At 37.0% G+C, this 18279-nt stretch overlaps 1 protein-coding gene across 9 annotated transcripts in view; it reads right to left on the bottom strand.

The window, feature by feature from the left end:
* MAGED1 (MAGE family member D1) overlaps nucleotides 1-11476 on the bottom strand; it is a 58371-nt gene extending 46895 nt beyond the window's left edge. For 3 of the 9 annotated variants that reach the window (XM_070257316.1, XM_070257313.1, XM_070257312.1), the window contains exons 1-2: nucleotides 11200-11255; nucleotides 4716-4780 (exon numbers count right to left, since the gene is read on the bottom strand). Coding sequence is in view for 2 of the 9 variants with exons in the window: in XM_070257312.1 (XP_070113413.1) it covers nucleotides 4716-4743 (28 nt within the window). In the remaining 7 variants the exon portion in view is untranslated. Of the gene's footprint in view, nucleotides 1-2474; nucleotides 2594-4715; nucleotides 4781-11199 lie in introns of those variants that run through there. The other 6 variants (XM_070257311.1, XM_023633729.2, XM_023633728.2 and 3 more) reach the window with 6 other exon arrangements.
* Between the last annotated feature and the right edge of the window lie 6803 nt (nucleotides 11477-18279).

Here is an 18279-nt window from a genome sequence, read left to right as displayed (position 1 = left end):
ACCACCACAGCATGGCTTGATGAGTGCTGTGTAGGTCCAAACCCACAAACCCTGCACCACTGAGGCTGAGCACATGAATTTAACCACTATGCCACTGGGCCAGCCTCCACATATAGTTTTTAATTGCTACAAATGTACTTCTACAAAATTCAGGTAATTAATAGTGTGCCATAAACAAGCAAACATAAGAGCAGACTCTAGGAGGCAATCCAGATGCTAACGCAGCTATCCTCACTTCTAGCTGGCCACAGAAATAAACCAATCAAGGTTCTCAGTCTTTGAGACGCTCAGAAAGAAATAAACAAGCCAGGGCCCTCACTAGCAAAAGACTCCCTAAGGGATAGCTTCTGGGAAAGAAATGAACAAGCCAGCTCTCTCCTTGGAGTTGGCTAAAGACAGTTGTTCAATGACTCTCCAAAGACACAGGGTCATCTAAGCCACTATCCTAGTCTTCATACTCTGCCGTCCACAGATGCTGGGTCTAGTCCTTGATGCTTGAGTCTCAGGAAGAGATAACTGAGTCAGAGCCCATCTACAGAACCCCTGGCTAATTGGTAAGATCAACTGGCCCTTCCAAGAAAGAGGAGCATTTTAGGATGCTAATCCAGCATCCCTCATTTTCAAATGGCCTCAGAGGCTGGACAACCACACTCAATTCTGGGGCCCAATTCTTGGGCCTTGAGATTATGGGAAAGATAAGACGAAACTAAAGCTCTCCTATGAAAGCCCCTTAAAGTGGCAAAGGGAAATTGTTGCAGGAGAAATGTAAAACAGTAACCAAATCCTTCATATCCACAGCAAATCACAGGTCCTGGCTACCCCAGAAAACTCCAAGCCATAGTTTTCTGACCTCAAGACTGTAGGCAAGAAAGAACCAAGGCATGAATCCTCATGCACTTTTAGTGGTAGTTAAAATTGGTGCAATTCTTTTGGAGATCAATTTTCCATTATCTAGTAAAGTTGAAGATATGCATTAACTATTACCAAGTAATCCCTCTCCCAGATATCTGTATTAGAGAAACTCATAAACATGTGCAACACGAGACATGTACTTTAGCAGCACTGTTCACAATAGCCAAAAACTGAAAGCAATCCAAATGTTATAAACAGAATGTATAAATAGGTGTATATGTGCCCATGTGTCAGTATACACAGGCAAAGAAGTAATACCATAAAAGCCAAGTCAGGATAAATGGTTACCTTTGGCAGAGAGATAAGGGTAAAACTACCGGCTTCTGGATAACTTGCAATGTTCTATTTTTGGCCCTGGAAGGTTCTTTTATGGGTGTTCACTTTACAATTACTCATTTTAGTGTACATTTGCATTTTATGCAACTTTGGTATTTTTGTTATAACACACAATTTTAAAAATATTTTTAAAAAAAGAACTCCCTTAAAGCACTCCCAAAGAACATGTGTTCTCAACCTTTCTGAAATAAGAGATGATGTAATGTAGAAAGTATCCACTTCTTTCTGTAAAAGCTATAGGGACTGGCTATCCACATTCACTTGCAATAGGATTCTTGGAAAGGGATGTGTGGGCAAGCCAGGGTCCTACCAGCAGTACCATTTCCATTCAAGTTGCTAAGGGCAGTTGTCAAAATCCCTCCAAGTACAGGAATCAATATAGAATGCTATCTTAGCTCCCCCTACATTAAAGATTTTCACGTCTCTGGTTATTGGCAAAAGAAAAAAAAAAGCCTGTGAAGCAAACACAAAGTTAGAACGAAACTAGGGCCATCCAGGACATCTGCTGCAAAGCCGGATAAGGGCAATCATTCGTGCTGACAATTGTTGGCCATCCTCTAAATCTTCCTCCCTGCTGTAATCATCCAGAACTACTTTTCTTCTGAATTCATAAGCTCCAATATCCTACCCTGACCACAATTTCTTGTCCGCCATTCGACCTTTTTAACATCTACTGCGAGCTTTGAAATCTCCATACAACTTCCCCTGCATCCACCCACATATTTGCACAGCTTCTCTTTCTCTGGTTTCATAGAATCCTCCTGAGAATACACATTCCCTGATGAGACTATATCCCATGGTCTATAACCTGAACAAATCTCAACAGTTACCTCAACAATCCACTTAGCCCCTCAAACTTTCCACCACCCACAGTCATCACTACCGTATTCACAAGTCTAAAACCAAACCCAATGTCTGCCTTCCTTGCTCCCATTTCTTGGCACCTGAGCACACTTGAAAAAAAGAGAAACTAAAATCACTTTATTTCCAACTCAGATAGGTGTTTATTACTGCCCATCAATTTTCTCTCATTTTCTAAAGAAGGATGCAACCCTCCTCCTTTCCTCTGGACCCTGGCCATTCCCTCTCACACTCCAGAATGCCCTTACTACGTTATTCACAGAGAATATAGGGGCACCAAGAAAGAAACTCCTTCAATCTCTTGCCTCTCCAAAACCTCAAAAACATGCCTTTCTGACCTTCAACTCTGATGTCAGAAGTGATACCTTTTCTCTTGTTCATGGTCAGTCCTTCCACATGTTCTCTACACCACATTTTTTCCACATATTGCTTCTCCAGTTATCCCTTTCTCTCCTATATCTTCAACCTCTGTTTTTATCAGCTCCTCCCCTGTAAAACACATAAACTTTTCAAATCTTTCATCCTGAAAATATACATGTACCACTTGTTATCGATTCTACTTTTCACAGACAAGCCCCTTAACATGATAGCCTACACTCATTTCATCAACACTTTCACCAATGACATTATTGGCCCCCTGCACTTTAAAATTCACCAACACTGATCCATACACACTCACTGCCCTGGTTTCCCCTAAATCCCTAATCTACCCGCACCCTCTCAGTCCACATCTTATATAATCATGTAGAGAAATTTCATACTTTATATTAAACAAAGTTTAAGACAGTAGTTTCAAAAGACAAATGCAATAGATGTTCATTAGTATACAACAGTGCCTGGCACAGAGAAACACATAAAAGGAGATATGCGTCTTCAATCATCATTACACCCTCCCAGAGATAACCGTTACAGCTACATTCTAACCTCTGGAAGAAGCTAAGCAATTGTCGTACTCTTGCTCATACTCAAATCATAATAGGAAGCGGAATTCTCAGATTATTCAAGAATATACAGCTAGGCATCAGTGCCAACTGGTGGAGCTTTGAAAAGGAAGATCACAATAAGCAAAAGTTTTAGTGTGGCCTGTTAAAGAAAAAATTATTCTAACACTTATTAAAATGGTAAGAAAGACTATATTAAGGACTATTGTGACAGGTGTCAAGACTACTGCAATAGAGGAGAGAGACTGGACTCAACTCTGAATACAGTAAAGACAGCTAGGGATCTACAGCCAAGAGCAGATTTGGGAGGAGAGTTATGGATAGAAAATTACTAAAAGGAGACATCAAGGATAGGGGGATTCTTGCTAAACCGACTTAGGATTTTTATTGAAGGCAAGGGTGATCAGATATCAAAGGTGGGGGGATTCTTGCTAAATTGACTTAGCAGGAGTCTTTCTAAAACTGTGCTGTGCGAGCCAAAGACAATGCCCAAGGACACGGTCTAGTTGAAAAGAGGACTCAGAGGAGAATGACTAAAGTTTGGTCAAGGAAAGAGTCTTTGTTAGCCCTTTCTGGCTCTTCAGCTTTCCTTGGAGAATGTTTCTCCACTGAAATATTCTCTATTTTAGACCTGTGGCAATGAGACGACCCCTGGGCATATATGCACATATAGAATTATAGACATGCAACACTATGTACATGTGTATGTACAGAATCTATTTTGTATATATATAATATATATTATACAGTCATGTGTCGCTTAACGATGGGTATACATTCTGAGAAATGTGATGTTAGGCAATTGCATTGTTGTGCGAACATCACAGTGTACTTACACAAACCTAGATGGTATAGCCTACTATACACGTAGGCTATATGGTACTAATCTTATGGGACCACCGTTGTATATGCAGTCTGCTGCTGACTGAAACGTCATTATCTGGTGCATGACTATTATTATATATATGTATATGTGTGTGTGTATATACACACACACACATATCTATATATATAAAATGTTATCTTACACTGTACCCTATATGTGTGTGGTGTATATGAGAGAGTTGTGTGTGTGTGCACATATATATAAAATAGATTAGAACATATGTAAATATATATGTATATATATGCGTGCACACACACACATATAACTCTCCAATACATACCTCTCCTGGATAGCTACACTTCTCTCCTTACTGGTCTCCTACTGCCCCACTCCCATCCAGTCACCCAGTACATCACAGAAGGGATTATGTATCTTATTTGCTTAAGACAATTACATTACTTCTCCCTCAGAGCCTGAAAGTGAAATTCCAGTTCTCTGACCTGACCTTTGGGGCTCTCAACATCCTGGCCCCTATCCACATCTCCAGTTTCGTCTCTCCTCCCCTACATAAAACTTCTATTTCAGTTTTAACTAACTACATATATGCTTTTCCTTGAGTGCATCAAGATCCCCCCACCTCTTCCAGTTTCCTCTGACTGAAACACCCTTCATAGCTCCTCTACTTTCATACCTCCTCTGCTCATCCAATATCAAGCATTCTCTCTCCTTTCCAAAGCATTTTCAGATGCCGCCTCTGTGCTCCCACAGCCTGTCACCCCCACTTGCCTATGCCCACCATAGTACTGATCATACTCTTTAGACATTGCCTATTTACTCACTCATATTCCCACCATCATGAATCTTCATCAAGAACAGGAACCAGTCAGGTTTACCTTCACATCTCCTGTACCCAGAATAAGACCAGATACATGGTAGTTAAGAATTCTATAAATTTTTGCTGAATGAATGACTACATAAACAAATGAAAGCCATGCTTAGCCAATTTTCAGTGGAATGCTGCTGGAGTCATTCAAACGTATTCAAAATAATGAGGAAAAGGGCACAACAAAAAACAGGTAGTATGACTAAAAAAGTAATAATAATGCCCTGAGCACTCACATCTTGGTTTCTAAGTACCACTCCCTACTAAAATGATACATGATTGCTCGCAAAATGATTGATTCCAGGGCTGACGCAGGAAGCGTACATGAAGAACCTGAAATATCTCGTGTCAGAAAGCAAGGAAGCCAAGATCTAATGAGACCATGTGAAGAGGATACAGGAGCCAAACAGGAAGGGTTCCTAATTTCTAAGATGACACAGTTTGAGTATCAAAAAAAAAGGATCAAAAAAGATACATATAGAATACATAAAAACCCATGAATTCCTAAAAATACCTGACTTTCTCTTTGTGAAATGTATTTCCGGATAAAAAAAGTAGCTGATAAGGTAAAGCTCTTCTTTATAAAATAATTCCAGTTAATAAATGCAGAAGGTGATAGAAATAGACCACAATCTGTCAACTAGTATTGAAATAATGAATTTAGACAATTATCTTCAACGGCTGCTAAAAGCAACAGGAAGAAGACAGGCAGGAGACACTACAATGGAAGGAGCAGGTTGCCAACATCTGAAAACACAAATCAGTCCTAGCATCAGCCAGAAAGATATCAGACATGATGAAATGCAAGAGAAAGTGCCTATCGCTGCCTGGAATGATTCTTTCTCTTAAAAAACAACTGAAACTGAATCTACTCAAGCCCCAAGCTGTAAATATCAGTGAATAGGAAACATGGGAATAGGAAAACAAAATAAATGCCACCTCAAAGAAGCAGTCATCCAAATCCATTTGTCAATAAGACAAATGACTTAGTTTCTCTAATAAATCAATAGTCTTTAAAATGGGGGGGCAAAAGAGGGTTTTATAGGAAAAGAGACAAGAGAAAAATACATAGTGGTAATAAACTGCCCTTGTTTGGCTATAGATTTAACAAAGCTACTGTAAAAAGATATCTTTAAGACAATGATGGAAATCTGAATATGGACTGAGTATTAGATGGCACAAGGAATTATTGTTAATCTTAAGATATATATTGTCCAGTTTGGAAAGGGGCAGTTGGAGCCCTATATTGTTAATCTTATTAAGAATAATGGCTTAGTGGTTACTTAATATAATGCACTTACAAGTTAGGGATGCATAATGAGTTATTTACCTGTGTAATGACAATGTCTGGGATTGCCTTAAAATACCTCAGTGAAAAAAGTGGGTGAGGAGAAAAGATCAAGCAAAACTGGCAAAATGGTATTAATTGTGGAAGCTAGGGAATGGATACGTGCATGTTTATTTTACTATTTTCTACTTTAAATACATTTGAAAATTTTCAGTAATAGAAGAAAAGACAGAAGCCAGTGTGAAGGGGCTCCAACTGACCCCTTCCAAACTGGAAAGTTTGAGCAACAGAAGAAATAATGACTGCAATGAATTGAAAAGTACTAAATATATAAATATCCATCAGTTCAACAAAATAGAGAAAGTGACAACAATAAAATCTCAATAAATATACAAATAAATTAATCTCGGTTTGAAGATGGTTTTAAATAGCAGCTATAAAAGGCTCGTGGGGGGAAAAAAGAAATTTGAAAATGAATTAGGTATTAGATGATATTAGGGAATTATTGTGAATTTTTCTTGGTAAGTAATGGTAATTAAATTATTAACAAAATGTTCCTAACATTAGATGAATGTTGAGATATTTAGGGGTGAAATGTCGTGATATGTGCTCCTCAAATTGATCTATTAAGTGGTATCTCAATTAAAATGCCAAGAAGAATTTTTGTGGAAATTGACAAGCTGATTCTAAAACATACATAGAAATTCAAAAGACCAAGAATAACCAAGGCATTATTGAAGGAAAAGAACAAAACTGTAGGACTTAATGACCATATATAAGATATATTATAAAGTTACATTAATTATGACAGTGATACTCATACAAAGAGAGAAAAATAAACCAAAGTGAACAGAATCCAGAAACAAATCTGTATATATAACCTAATCATTTGATTTATAAAAAAGATGACACCATAGAAGAGAAAGAACAATCTTATCAATAAGTGGTATTGGGTTGACTGGATGTCCATTTTGACCAAAAGAACATAGCCCTCTACCTATATCCATAACTCATACTGGCAACATACACAAAAATCAATTACAAATGAACTGTAAATATAAATGAGATTTTAAACAAAAACATAACATAAAAACTATCTTCATGACCTTGAGAAAGGTAAAGATTTTTTAACTAGGACAAACAAGGAGTAGCCACAAAGGGGAAAAGTCACGAATTGAGCAATATTAAAATTGAAATATTCAGTTCATCGAAAGACACTATTAAGAGATCAAACTCTAACTGAGATTTGCAATAAATATACCTAACAAACTATTTACATTCTTATTATACAGAAAACTCTCCTACAAATCAATAAGAAAAAGTTAGTCCGAGAGAAAAAGTGGTCAAAAGACTTAACAGGTACCTCATAAAAAGATATCCAGGCCAACAAACATATGGAAAGATGCACATTTATCATCAGAGATAGGCAAATTAAAACCACAATCAGATACCATTCATAACCACTAGAATGCTTACTTTTTTTTTTCTTAAAAAGAAAAGACAATGACAAGTGTTGGCAATATTCTCGAGCAATTGGAACTCTCAAAAATTTTTACTGGGAGTTCTTTAGTACAACCACTCTAGGAAACTGGCTGGCGGTATCTCCTAAAGCTAGTCATATACATAACCTATGATTCAGCAATTCTACTCTCAGGTATATGCTCAACAGAAACGTGTGCATATATCACCAAAAGAGATGTACTAGAATGTTCACAGTACTATTTACATGCCAAAAAATGGAAACAAGAAAAATGCCTCTCTCTTGTGATATATTCACATAATGGAATACATAGCAATGAGAATGAAGGAATTATCACAACATCTAAACAAAATCTTAAGCCAAAGAAGTCAGACTCCAAAAAATACATACTATTCTACTGTATTTTTACAAAGCCCAAAAACAGGCAAAATGATAGCAGTAATAGAAGCAGGATCGTGATTAATTTGGAGTCGAGCTGTGACTGGTAGGGGATACATTCAAGGGCTCTCAGGCGCTGATCATGTTGTTTCTTAACCTCATTGCTGGTTTACAGAGGTGTGTTTACAGAGTGAAAATGCTTTGAGGTGTACACTTATGTGCCCCTTTCTGCATGTATATAAGTTTACTTAAAAACAATGCCTGCAAATCTAAAATGGTTCAGCCAAAATATAGATCAAAAAGTAGATAAAAAATCATACCTCAATAAAAAAACAATGGATGGCTGGATAGACAGACAGTGAGCAAGTGAGTCAACAAGTGAGCTAGTATGGCAAAAGTTAACCACTGTTGAAGCTAGGTTCAGAGTATAAAAGCATTCATTGTAACTCTACTTTAAATTTATACTTGTTTAGGGCTGGCCCGGTGGCGCAGTGGTTAAGTTCACACGTTCCGCTTCTCAGCAGCCCGGGGTTCGCCAGTTTGGGTCCCGGGTGTGGACATGGCACCGCTCAGAAAGCCATGCTGTGGTAGGCGTCCCACGTATAAAATAGAGGAAGACAGGCACAGACGTTAGCTCAGGGCCAGTCTTCCTCAGCAAAAAGAGGAAGATTGGCAGTAGTTAGCTCAAGGCTAATCCTCCTCAAAATAAATAAATAAATAAAATAAATTTATACTTGTTTAAATTTTTTATTAAAAAATGTTCAAGTAAAAAGAGTCATCATGCCTCTCAGCTCTTAATATTTATAACTAGGAAGTAATTCAAGCACCTGATATAATCTGACTTGTGAAAGGAAACTTTAAAAAATGAAATTTCTATACCCAGATTATGTCTTATAAAATAATAAAATAAAATATTCTGTATATTTTCTATTTATCATTAGTAAACAGAGAGAAACAGACAGGCAAACAGAAAGAAAGAGAGAACCACGCCACGGCTGAGTGCCTGACAGACCTTAATTCCATGAACTCCACCACCATTTAGCAAGTTACTATCCACTTCTGAGCCTTGGTTTTATCATCAGTAAGATGACCTTAGAGGGTAGTTTTTAACATTAGGGGGCAAACTATATTTAAAAGCTTATCTGTTACAGACAAGCACTGAATTCATTTCAATTTACCATACCAAATATTTACAGGCAACATATTATGAACACGCAGTGATAAGAGCAGTGAGAGAGGTAAGCAAATATGCTGTAGGATAACACACAATGCAACACAAACAGACTGAGGAAGAGCTGAAGATGGAGATCGAGATATGTCTTCCTATAGAGGCTGGCAGCTGACAATTCACCTAAATGGTAGCAAGAAGCTAGCCAGGAAGAAGAGATATAGGAAATTTATGTGGATGGATTAGACTGAGTAAGCAGAGTGCTGCATTAATACTATGAAGAAAAGTGACTGGGGGGGGGGGCAGTGTGGGAGGGTGTAGAAAGCAGAGTGAACAAAAAATGCAGAGAGTGACATGGATTATCCTGTTTTCCCACTAATATCTGTAGTTTGTGCCCTCACTTCCTTTAGGTTTCTGCTCAAATGTCACCTTACCAGGGAGGCCTTGTTGATCATCCTTTCTAAAATAGTACAACCCCTCCCCATCACCACCTTACTATAAATGTATTATATATACATTTATTGTCTGTCTCTCTAGTTCAAAAGACTTTGCTTTTGTTTTTATCTTCCACTGTTGTATCCTCAGTGCTTAGAACACTGGCACATAAAAGTTATTCAATAAAAAATTCTTTAATAATTGGATGGATGGATGCACAGTGAGTTGAAGCCAGGATGATGATGTTTAAATGCTGTGTAATTATGATTTGAATAGAGAATAAAGAGACATCAGCAATACCCTTCGAAAAAGTTCCTAAGTGTTTTGGTGTTATGAAATCTGCCTCATTGTTTATTCTAAAACAACTGAAAATTAAACCAGGCCTAGAAAAAAGAATCACCTCTTATTTGGGCAAGCATAACACACTAGTTACAGGAGAAGGAGGGAATAAATTGTTTGTTCAAGGAGATCCTTGGTTAAATTTTTCTTTAGAGCCTGAAAAACCCTCACCCTTATTATCAATTTAATGATTATTTTCCCTCACTTGGGTAAAGAATTGAAATAATAAATTGTGATTATAAACTAATATTCTCATAAGATAAATTACACATGACAAATGGAACAGAAAAACATATTTCACATTGCAAAAAACAGGAGAAAAAAGACAAAGTTTACATTACACCAAACAGGTAATACTTGAGAAGCTACTAGGAAAAATCTTTGTCTGAAAAATCTGCCAGCTTGCCGTTCCGTGTTACCAGAGATCAAAAAAAGATTTGCATAATAAATCCAACTCGAATGAAATAAGAAATTTGTGATTGGATGTCCTATCTGTCAAGCATTTCTGCTCTATGAGAAGTTCTAAAGGGGATTAGCAAGGTTCCACCCTGTAAAGCTGACACCAGGTTACAAGCAAAACCCATTATGTTTGCTCCTCTAAAAATGTCAAGATTCAGTTCTATGCCAATATTTTTTAATGTCATGAGTAGAGGACTGAAACCAGTGCAATATCTGATGTGTAATTTTGTTTAGAGTAAAAAAATAAAATAAAAGTACATAATAATTTGAACGAGTCCCTATGTCTCTTAGGGCCCTAAAATTTCTGCTTTTTTGCGTATTTTTAAAAAGAACAAAAACAGCCTTGGCCTTGAAATTGAAGTCACACCCGATTTTGGAAAGTATCCAATTCACTGGGCTCTGCAGGACGGGGACAGGAGCGATCAGAAGCCTTCAGGGGGAGTAAAATACTGAGGTTTGAAGGGAACAGAAGGAAGAATGTGGGTTCAGAGTGTGGGAAGGGAGTTGCGAAAGTTCTGAGGCTACAAGGGGGCGGGGTGAAGGATGGGAGTAGAGGTAGGAAGGAAATCTGTGGTAGAGGGAATGATTCAGGCTCAGAAAGATCATGAAGAGGATCGGGGATAATGAGGAGAGTTGAACGACCAAAGATAAAAGGACCACAAGAGTCAGAAGGGGGAGGGGATGACGGCCTGCCATCTCCGGAGGAGTAGGAGGGCGGAAAGCACAAGCATCAGTGAGACTACCGGAACCACAAGCATCAGAAACATCCTTCATACTATGTACTCTAGGGATGAATTCTTCTTTCCACTCCACGTTAGAGCAAAGAGGAAAGCTTCCCTGGAGTGTTTCGGCGTTCACTTGCGAGAATTACCAGTCCCTTTCTTTACACTCACCTTGATGAAACAGACGGCAACACGACGACGGCGTGACCGGAAGTGCTATCGTCTTTTGTTTGGCAGAAGGTTAAGCTTCTGCGCCACACAATCCCGCCCGCTCAACTTCCCTCCAGGCAACTTCCTGTGCCTCTCTAGCAAGCTCTTGCAATCCTTTAACTCGCTGGCTCTCTCGCCAGATCAGAACCCGGATAGTGATGTAAACTAGGCTAGGAGAGGGAATCGGTGACTTTTTCCAAATCCTAGCTCTAGTCTTCCCAGGAACTGCAGCGTCTCTGACAAACCCAATGTATTCAATTTGTCACCTCGCCTTGTTGATTCAGCCTTTGAAATACCTCCCTTACCCTTAGTCCCTTAACTTTTGGATGTCAATAGTCACATGTTTACTATACTGGTTTACTGTTTTCTAGCTCACCATTTTGAAAAAAAGTTCATTTTTATTAGTGGCATACTTCGATTTCAGGATTTAAAAATCTTAAATCTAAATCATTTTTGTATTACGATGGTATCCAAAGAGTTACACATCCTATTCAAGTTTCCAAATAAATTAAGGTGAACTCATTTAGAAAGCATTCTTGTGTACTTATATACTCCCTGAGGAAATGACAACTGACAAAAACTTTCAATAATAAGAATAATCTTTACTCTGGTTAAAAGTTCAATATTGAATTACCTATTGCCACTATCTCCAGAAAGTTCTTCTGGGCCCGAAATCTATACCTCAGTTATCCTCTTTTGTGGTTATTTTCAGTCAATCCACAAGTATATACTGAGCACCTATCATGTGCCAAACACTATGCTACACAGAAGGGCATTGCACCAGGAGCCTACAGGGGGTAAAAGTGACATTTAAACATGTAAAAGTCCAGCATAAAATACGTGATTATCAATGTTTGTTCAATGAATAAATGACCAAAATGTGGTCAACGTAATGATGGGAGCCAGCACAAGGTCCTTACATTGCTGGTATTTTTATACTTAATTTCAACATTTTGACTCATATTTTGTCATTCAACCAACAGATGTTGAACAACCCACTCAGTGTAAAGTTCTGTTCCTGATATTTCCCGTATAAAGAAGAATAAGACATAGTCCTGGATTTCAAGACCCTCCAACCAGTGGGGGAAAAGAACGCATAAACAACTAGCAGCACTATAATGTGACAATAATAATCAGTAAAGAGGAGACAGCGTAGGAACTATGGCTATCCCATTGATGGGTGAATACTAAAAACCTAAAATAGACCTTATCTCCTAGAGGATGCTCAATACAGACTTGTTTAATGTTGAATAAATGATTAAATGGATGAATGAAAGGGAAGGATGGCAGTGGAGTTGAAGTATAATGTGAAAAGAGCAGTGGTGAGAGATGAGGCTGGATGTAAGAAGAGGCCAGAGAAGAAAGGATCTTACATGTCATGTTATGGAGTCTAGGCTTAATTATGAGGAAAACAGGAAGTCAAAGAAGAATTTTAAGGAAGAAAGTATATAGTAATATTTCAAACCAGAATATAGAAAATGGGTTGTACTGGTGCAATCTGGAGGCAGAGAGGTTGGTTTAGAGGATATTGTGGTAATCAATGAACAAATACAGAAAATTAGGGGCTTATGCTGTTAGGAATTAATTGTATTTGGGAATTGGGCTGAAAAAAATTAGCCAATGGATTATCAGAAATCCAGAGGTGTTGAAACTTGACTATTTTCCTTGACTCTGTTCACATTCAAAACTTTTGTTAGTTCATGCAACAAATATTTACTGAGCAGTTAATATGCACCAGGCTCTGAGGATAGAGCTGTGACTAAATGGAGAAAAATTTCTGCCCTCACAGGAGTTACGTTCTTGTGTCAGATAATAAAATTTTTAAGAAAATATATGCTAGAATGTGACAAGTAGGGGCTGGCCCCGTACCCTATGGTTAAGTTCCCAGGCTCTGCTTGGGCAACCCAGGGTTTCGCTGGTTCGAATCCTGGGCACGGACATGGCACCGCTCATCAGGCCACACTGAGGCAGCGTCCTACATGCCACAACTAGAAGGACCCACAACTAAAATACGCAACTATGTACTGGGGGGCTTTGGGGAGAAGAAGGAAAAATTTTTAAAAAATAAAAATCTTTAAAAAGTGACAAGTGCTATGAAGAAATAAAGCAGGTAAGTAGGATAGCAATGTATGTGAGAGGGGGTAGGGGTTGCCATTATAGAAGGGCTCACTGAAAAGGTGATGTATGAACAACATTTATAGACTTGATCCACTTCTCTCAGTCACCAGGATCACTATCTTAGTTCAGATTCTCCATATTTCTCCCTAAATCCCAACTCCTTATCATGGTATACAAAAGCATTGGTAGCCTAATTCTGTCTCTCTCTCTCTAGCTTCATCTCTCACCACTCAGCCTCTTCCACCCTAAGTCCAAGTCTCACACAGCTGCTTATAGTTTGGAAAGTGCACTAGGATCTCAAATCTTTGTGCTGTCACGCTCTAACTCGTATTCACCCTTCATATTTTATCTCTTTCAGGACATCTTGCTGACTCTTCCTTTTACTCCTTAACCAAAACCAGACATCTGCTCCTCTTCTCTGCTTTTGCCACGTATCCTATTCTTATCATTTTTTTTTCATTCACTCAACATTTGTTGGTCAACTACTGTGTGGTTGTCACCGTTCAAGGCAGTAGAGATACATGCATAAACAAAGGAATGAAAAAATCCTTGCACTTTGGAACTTACATTTTAGTGAGGAAGACATGCAATAAACAAAATAACAATAAATATGAAACTTATAAAGCAGTAGTTCTCAACTCTGGGTGCCCATTAGAATCACTAGGAGAGCTTTTGTCTTTCTTCTTCTTTTAATACCAATGCCTGATCCCCATCCCAGCCAAAATTAATCTAAAGCCCTAGGGGTGTGGCCAGGCATTTATATATATTTTTAAAGCTCCTTAAAGTGTTTCTGATGCACAGAGGAGGTTGAAAACTATTACCCTACAGGTTGTGCCTCAGGAAAAAACAAATGATCCCGGAAGGACAGTCTGAAAAGCTAGAAGGAATGGAGAGTAAACAAAATGGTAAACTTGTATTTCAATCTAAAAACAAATATGGTATGTAAAAAAACATAATAATTATGACTGAGTTCTGGGGTTGAAGAAAATGGTGATTCAAAGATTATGAACAAAACTATTATATATCTCAAGAAGAGATGGACATAAGAATTAAATTGTTTGAGAGAGAAGTTAATATATTTTTAAAGTCCAGACATTAAGTTAAATAATTGTAATAAATATTCAAGTGTTACTACTAAAATAGCAGAAGCACAGTGAGAGTAAAAAATAGAAAAGGAAAAATGCATAAATTTAAATCCATAGAGAGATAAAATGGAATAGGATAAAAAATTTCAATCATTAAAAACAGGAAGCACAGACCTACATAAACAAAAAGACATATGGATTGATGGATAGTGTTTACCCCTGGGGTAGGTGATGAGAGGCAGGGGAGGATCTCATAGCCAGAGAAAATTTATTAATGTTTATCTTGCTCTTGGCTTGAGAAATGGTCAGAAGTGTTCATTATACCATTGCTTTTATAATTTACAAATATATTATGTATATTATTTTGTATATATCATATATTACAATAAAGATACAGAGAATAATTTAAAAAAATAATTAATTACCAAAAGATGAGATAAAATGATATACAATAAAAACTTTCCATCTTATATCTGGCCCTTAGCCACCCAGTGAGTTTCTTATTCTTTCAAAGATATTTTATACATATGCAAGCAAACAATTGTATATGTATTTTTTACATTTTTACCAAACGATAGCATATGATATAAACTATTTTGCACCATGATTTTTTTCACTTAACTATATATGTACCCCTTCATTTCACCTTGGTGTGTAAAGAGATTTGTCATTTTTAAAAATTGCATGCAGTAAATTACTTTTTTGGCATGTACAGTACTGTGAATATTAGCACATGCATAGATTCATGTAACCACACTACAGCCAGAATACAGAATGATGGCTAAACCCCTCAAAGTCCCTACGATACCCTGTTTTAGTCACACAGTCCTCCCCGCTTCTCAAGCCTGGCAAAGACTTATCCGTTATGTTTCAATCTCGTTTCTTCTTTTCTAAAATGTCATATAAATGGAAGTATAGAATGTGTAACCTTTTGAGACAGACTTTCTTTACTTAGGATAACACTTTTGAGATTAACTTAGGTTGTTGTATGTATTGATCATTCATTAGTTTTTATCTCTGAATGGTATTTTGTTGTATGGATATATCATAAATTGTTTATCCATTCACCAATTGAAAGATATTTGGATGGTTTCCACTTTGGGAGATGATTAATTGAGCAGCTATAACATTCATAAGGAGATTTTTGTGTCAACGTAAGTTTTAATTTCTCAAAACAAATGCCTAGGAGTAAGATTGCTCATAAATGGTTATGATATGTAGATGTTTAACTGAAAAAAAACTGTGAAAACATTTTCTAAAGTGGCTGTATCATTTTGCGTTCCCACCAGCAATGTGTGAAAGTTCTAATTGCTCCACATCCTTGCCAATACTTAGTACTCATCATACTTTTCATATGTTAGCCATTCTAACAGATATGTAGCAGAATCTCTTTGTGGTTTTAGTATGCACACCGTTTGTTAAAAGGACTACCGTTTCTCCATTGAATCTGCACCTTTGTAAAAAATCAATTCACCGTTTTTGCATTGGTCTATTCCTGAACCCTCTGTTCTTTTTCACTAATCTATGTGTCATCCTTCACCAATACCACACTGTCTTGATAACTGCAGTTTTAAAGTAAATCTTAATCTCAAGTGGTGTGATTCCTTCAAATTCGTTTTTCTTTTTCAAAATTGGTTTGGCGATTCTAATTCCTTTCAGTTTTGCTATAAATTATGGAATTAGCTTTTCTATAACTACAAAAAAATCCTGTTGTGATTTTTATTGAAATTATGTTAGACCTATAGATTAATTTGGGGATAACTGTCATCTTACTATGTAGACTCTACAAATCCTTGAACACTAGATGTTTTTTCATTTCTTTTGATCTTAAATTTCTTATTTTATAGTTTTCAACATGCAGATCCTGTTTATTTTTGTTGTCGTTGTTAAATTCACACCTAATTGCTTCCCATTTTTGGAAGGGAAGTTGTATTGTTTTCTTCAATTTTGTTTTCTGCAGCTATTGTAAATGTTTTTTTTAATTTAATTAGTATTTTATAGATATCTGATTGATTTTGTGTGTTGGCTTATATCCTGAGTTTTTGTTAAATTCACTTGATATTTCTAGGGGTTTTTGTTTTGTAGATTCCTTAGGAATTTTTCCTAGACAATTATGTCATCTGCGAATAAGGAAAGGTTTTTTTCCCTCTTTCCAGTTAGTATGAATTTTATTTCTTTTTCATGCCTAATTGCACTGTTCAGGACTTCCACCACAATATTGAACAGGAGTGGTGAGAAGAACCTCTTTGCCTTGTTCCAGAAGTTAGGGGGAAAGCATTCAGTTTTTCAAACCCTGGCCGAGGGGTTAAGTTGGTGCGCTCCACTTCGGCCGCCGAGGGTTTCGCCAGTTTGGATCCTGGGCGCAGACACAGTGTTGCTCTTTAGGTCATGCTGAGGTGGCGTCCCACATGCCACAGCTCGAAGGACCCATAACTAAAACATACAACTATGTACTGGGGGGATTTGGGGAGAAAAAGCAGGAAAAATATCTTATTAGAACTGATAAATGTGCTTAGAAAGTTTGTAAAGTACAAGATCAATGCACAAAAATCAATTGTACTTTTATACATTAGCATTGAACAATCTGAAAATGAAATCAAGGAAACAATTCCATTTACTACAGAATCAAAACACATAATTAGGAATAAATTTAACAAAAGAAGTTTAAAAGTTATATTCTTGGGTTACAAAACACTTAAAAGTAATTCAGGAAGACCTAAATAAACGGAAAGAAATCCCATGTTCATGACTCAGAAGACTCAGTATTGTTCAGATGACAATACTCTCCAAATTGATCTACAGATTCAATGCAATCTCCATCAAATCATACGTGGATTTTTTTGCAGAAATTGACAACGTAGCCCTAAAGTTCATATGGAAGTTCACGGGATTCACAATGGCTAAAACAATATTTAAAATAAGAACAAAGATGAAGGACACAGAATTCCTGATTTTAAAACTTTCTAAAAGCTAGAGAAATCAAGACACTGTAGTATTGGTGTAAAAGTAGACATGTAGATAAATGGAATAGAATGGAGAGTCCAGAAATAAACTCTTGCAATTATGGTGTATTGATTTTCATTGAGTGTCAAGACAATTCAATAGTTGAAAGAATAGTCTTTTCGGTGGCCCTGAGCAACTGAATATCCACATGCAAAACAATGAAACTGGAACCATGCCTTATACTATATGCAAAAATTAGCAAAAAATGGATCATAGGTCTAAATATTGGGGCTAAAGCTATACAAATCTTAGAAGAAAATATAAGAGTAAATCTTTGTGACTTTGAGTTAGGCAAAGCCCTCATATATGACGCAAATGCATAAACAACAAAATAAAAAATAATAGGTAAAGTTGTACTCATAAAAATTAAAACTTTTCACGCTTCAATGAATATCATCAAGAAAGTGAAAAAAAAGCTTTTTGGTTTCATGTAGTCCCATTCTTTATTTTTTCTTTTGTTTCCCTTGCCTGAGGAGACATGGTATTTGAAAAGTTTCTGCTAAGACCAATGTCAAAGAGCATACTGCCTATGTTTTCTTCTAGAAGTTTTATGGTTTCAGGTCTTACATTCAAGTCTTTAATCCATTTTGAGTTATTTTTTTGCATATGGTATAAGATAACAGTCTACTTTCTTTTTGCCTGTGACTGTCCAGTTTTCCTAACACCATTTATTGAAGAGACTTTCCTTTCTCCATTGTATGTTCTTGGCTTGTTTGTTGAAGATTAGCTGCCCGTAGATGTGTGGTTTTATTTCTGGGCTCTCAATTGTGTTCCATTGATCTGTTTGTCTGTTTTGTGCCAGTACCATGCTGTTTTGCTTTGTAGTATAGCTTTG

The sequence above is a fragment of the Equus caballus genome, chromosome X (genome assembly GCF_041296265.1).
Source record: "Equus caballus isolate H_3958 breed thoroughbred chromosome X, TB-T2T, whole genome shotgun sequence".
NCBI classification, from domain to species: Eukaryota; Metazoa; Chordata; class Mammalia; order Perissodactyla; family Equidae; genus Equus; species Equus caballus.
Note: the sequence above shows the minus strand (reverse complement) of the source record. Positions and strands in the feature narration are given on the sequence as shown.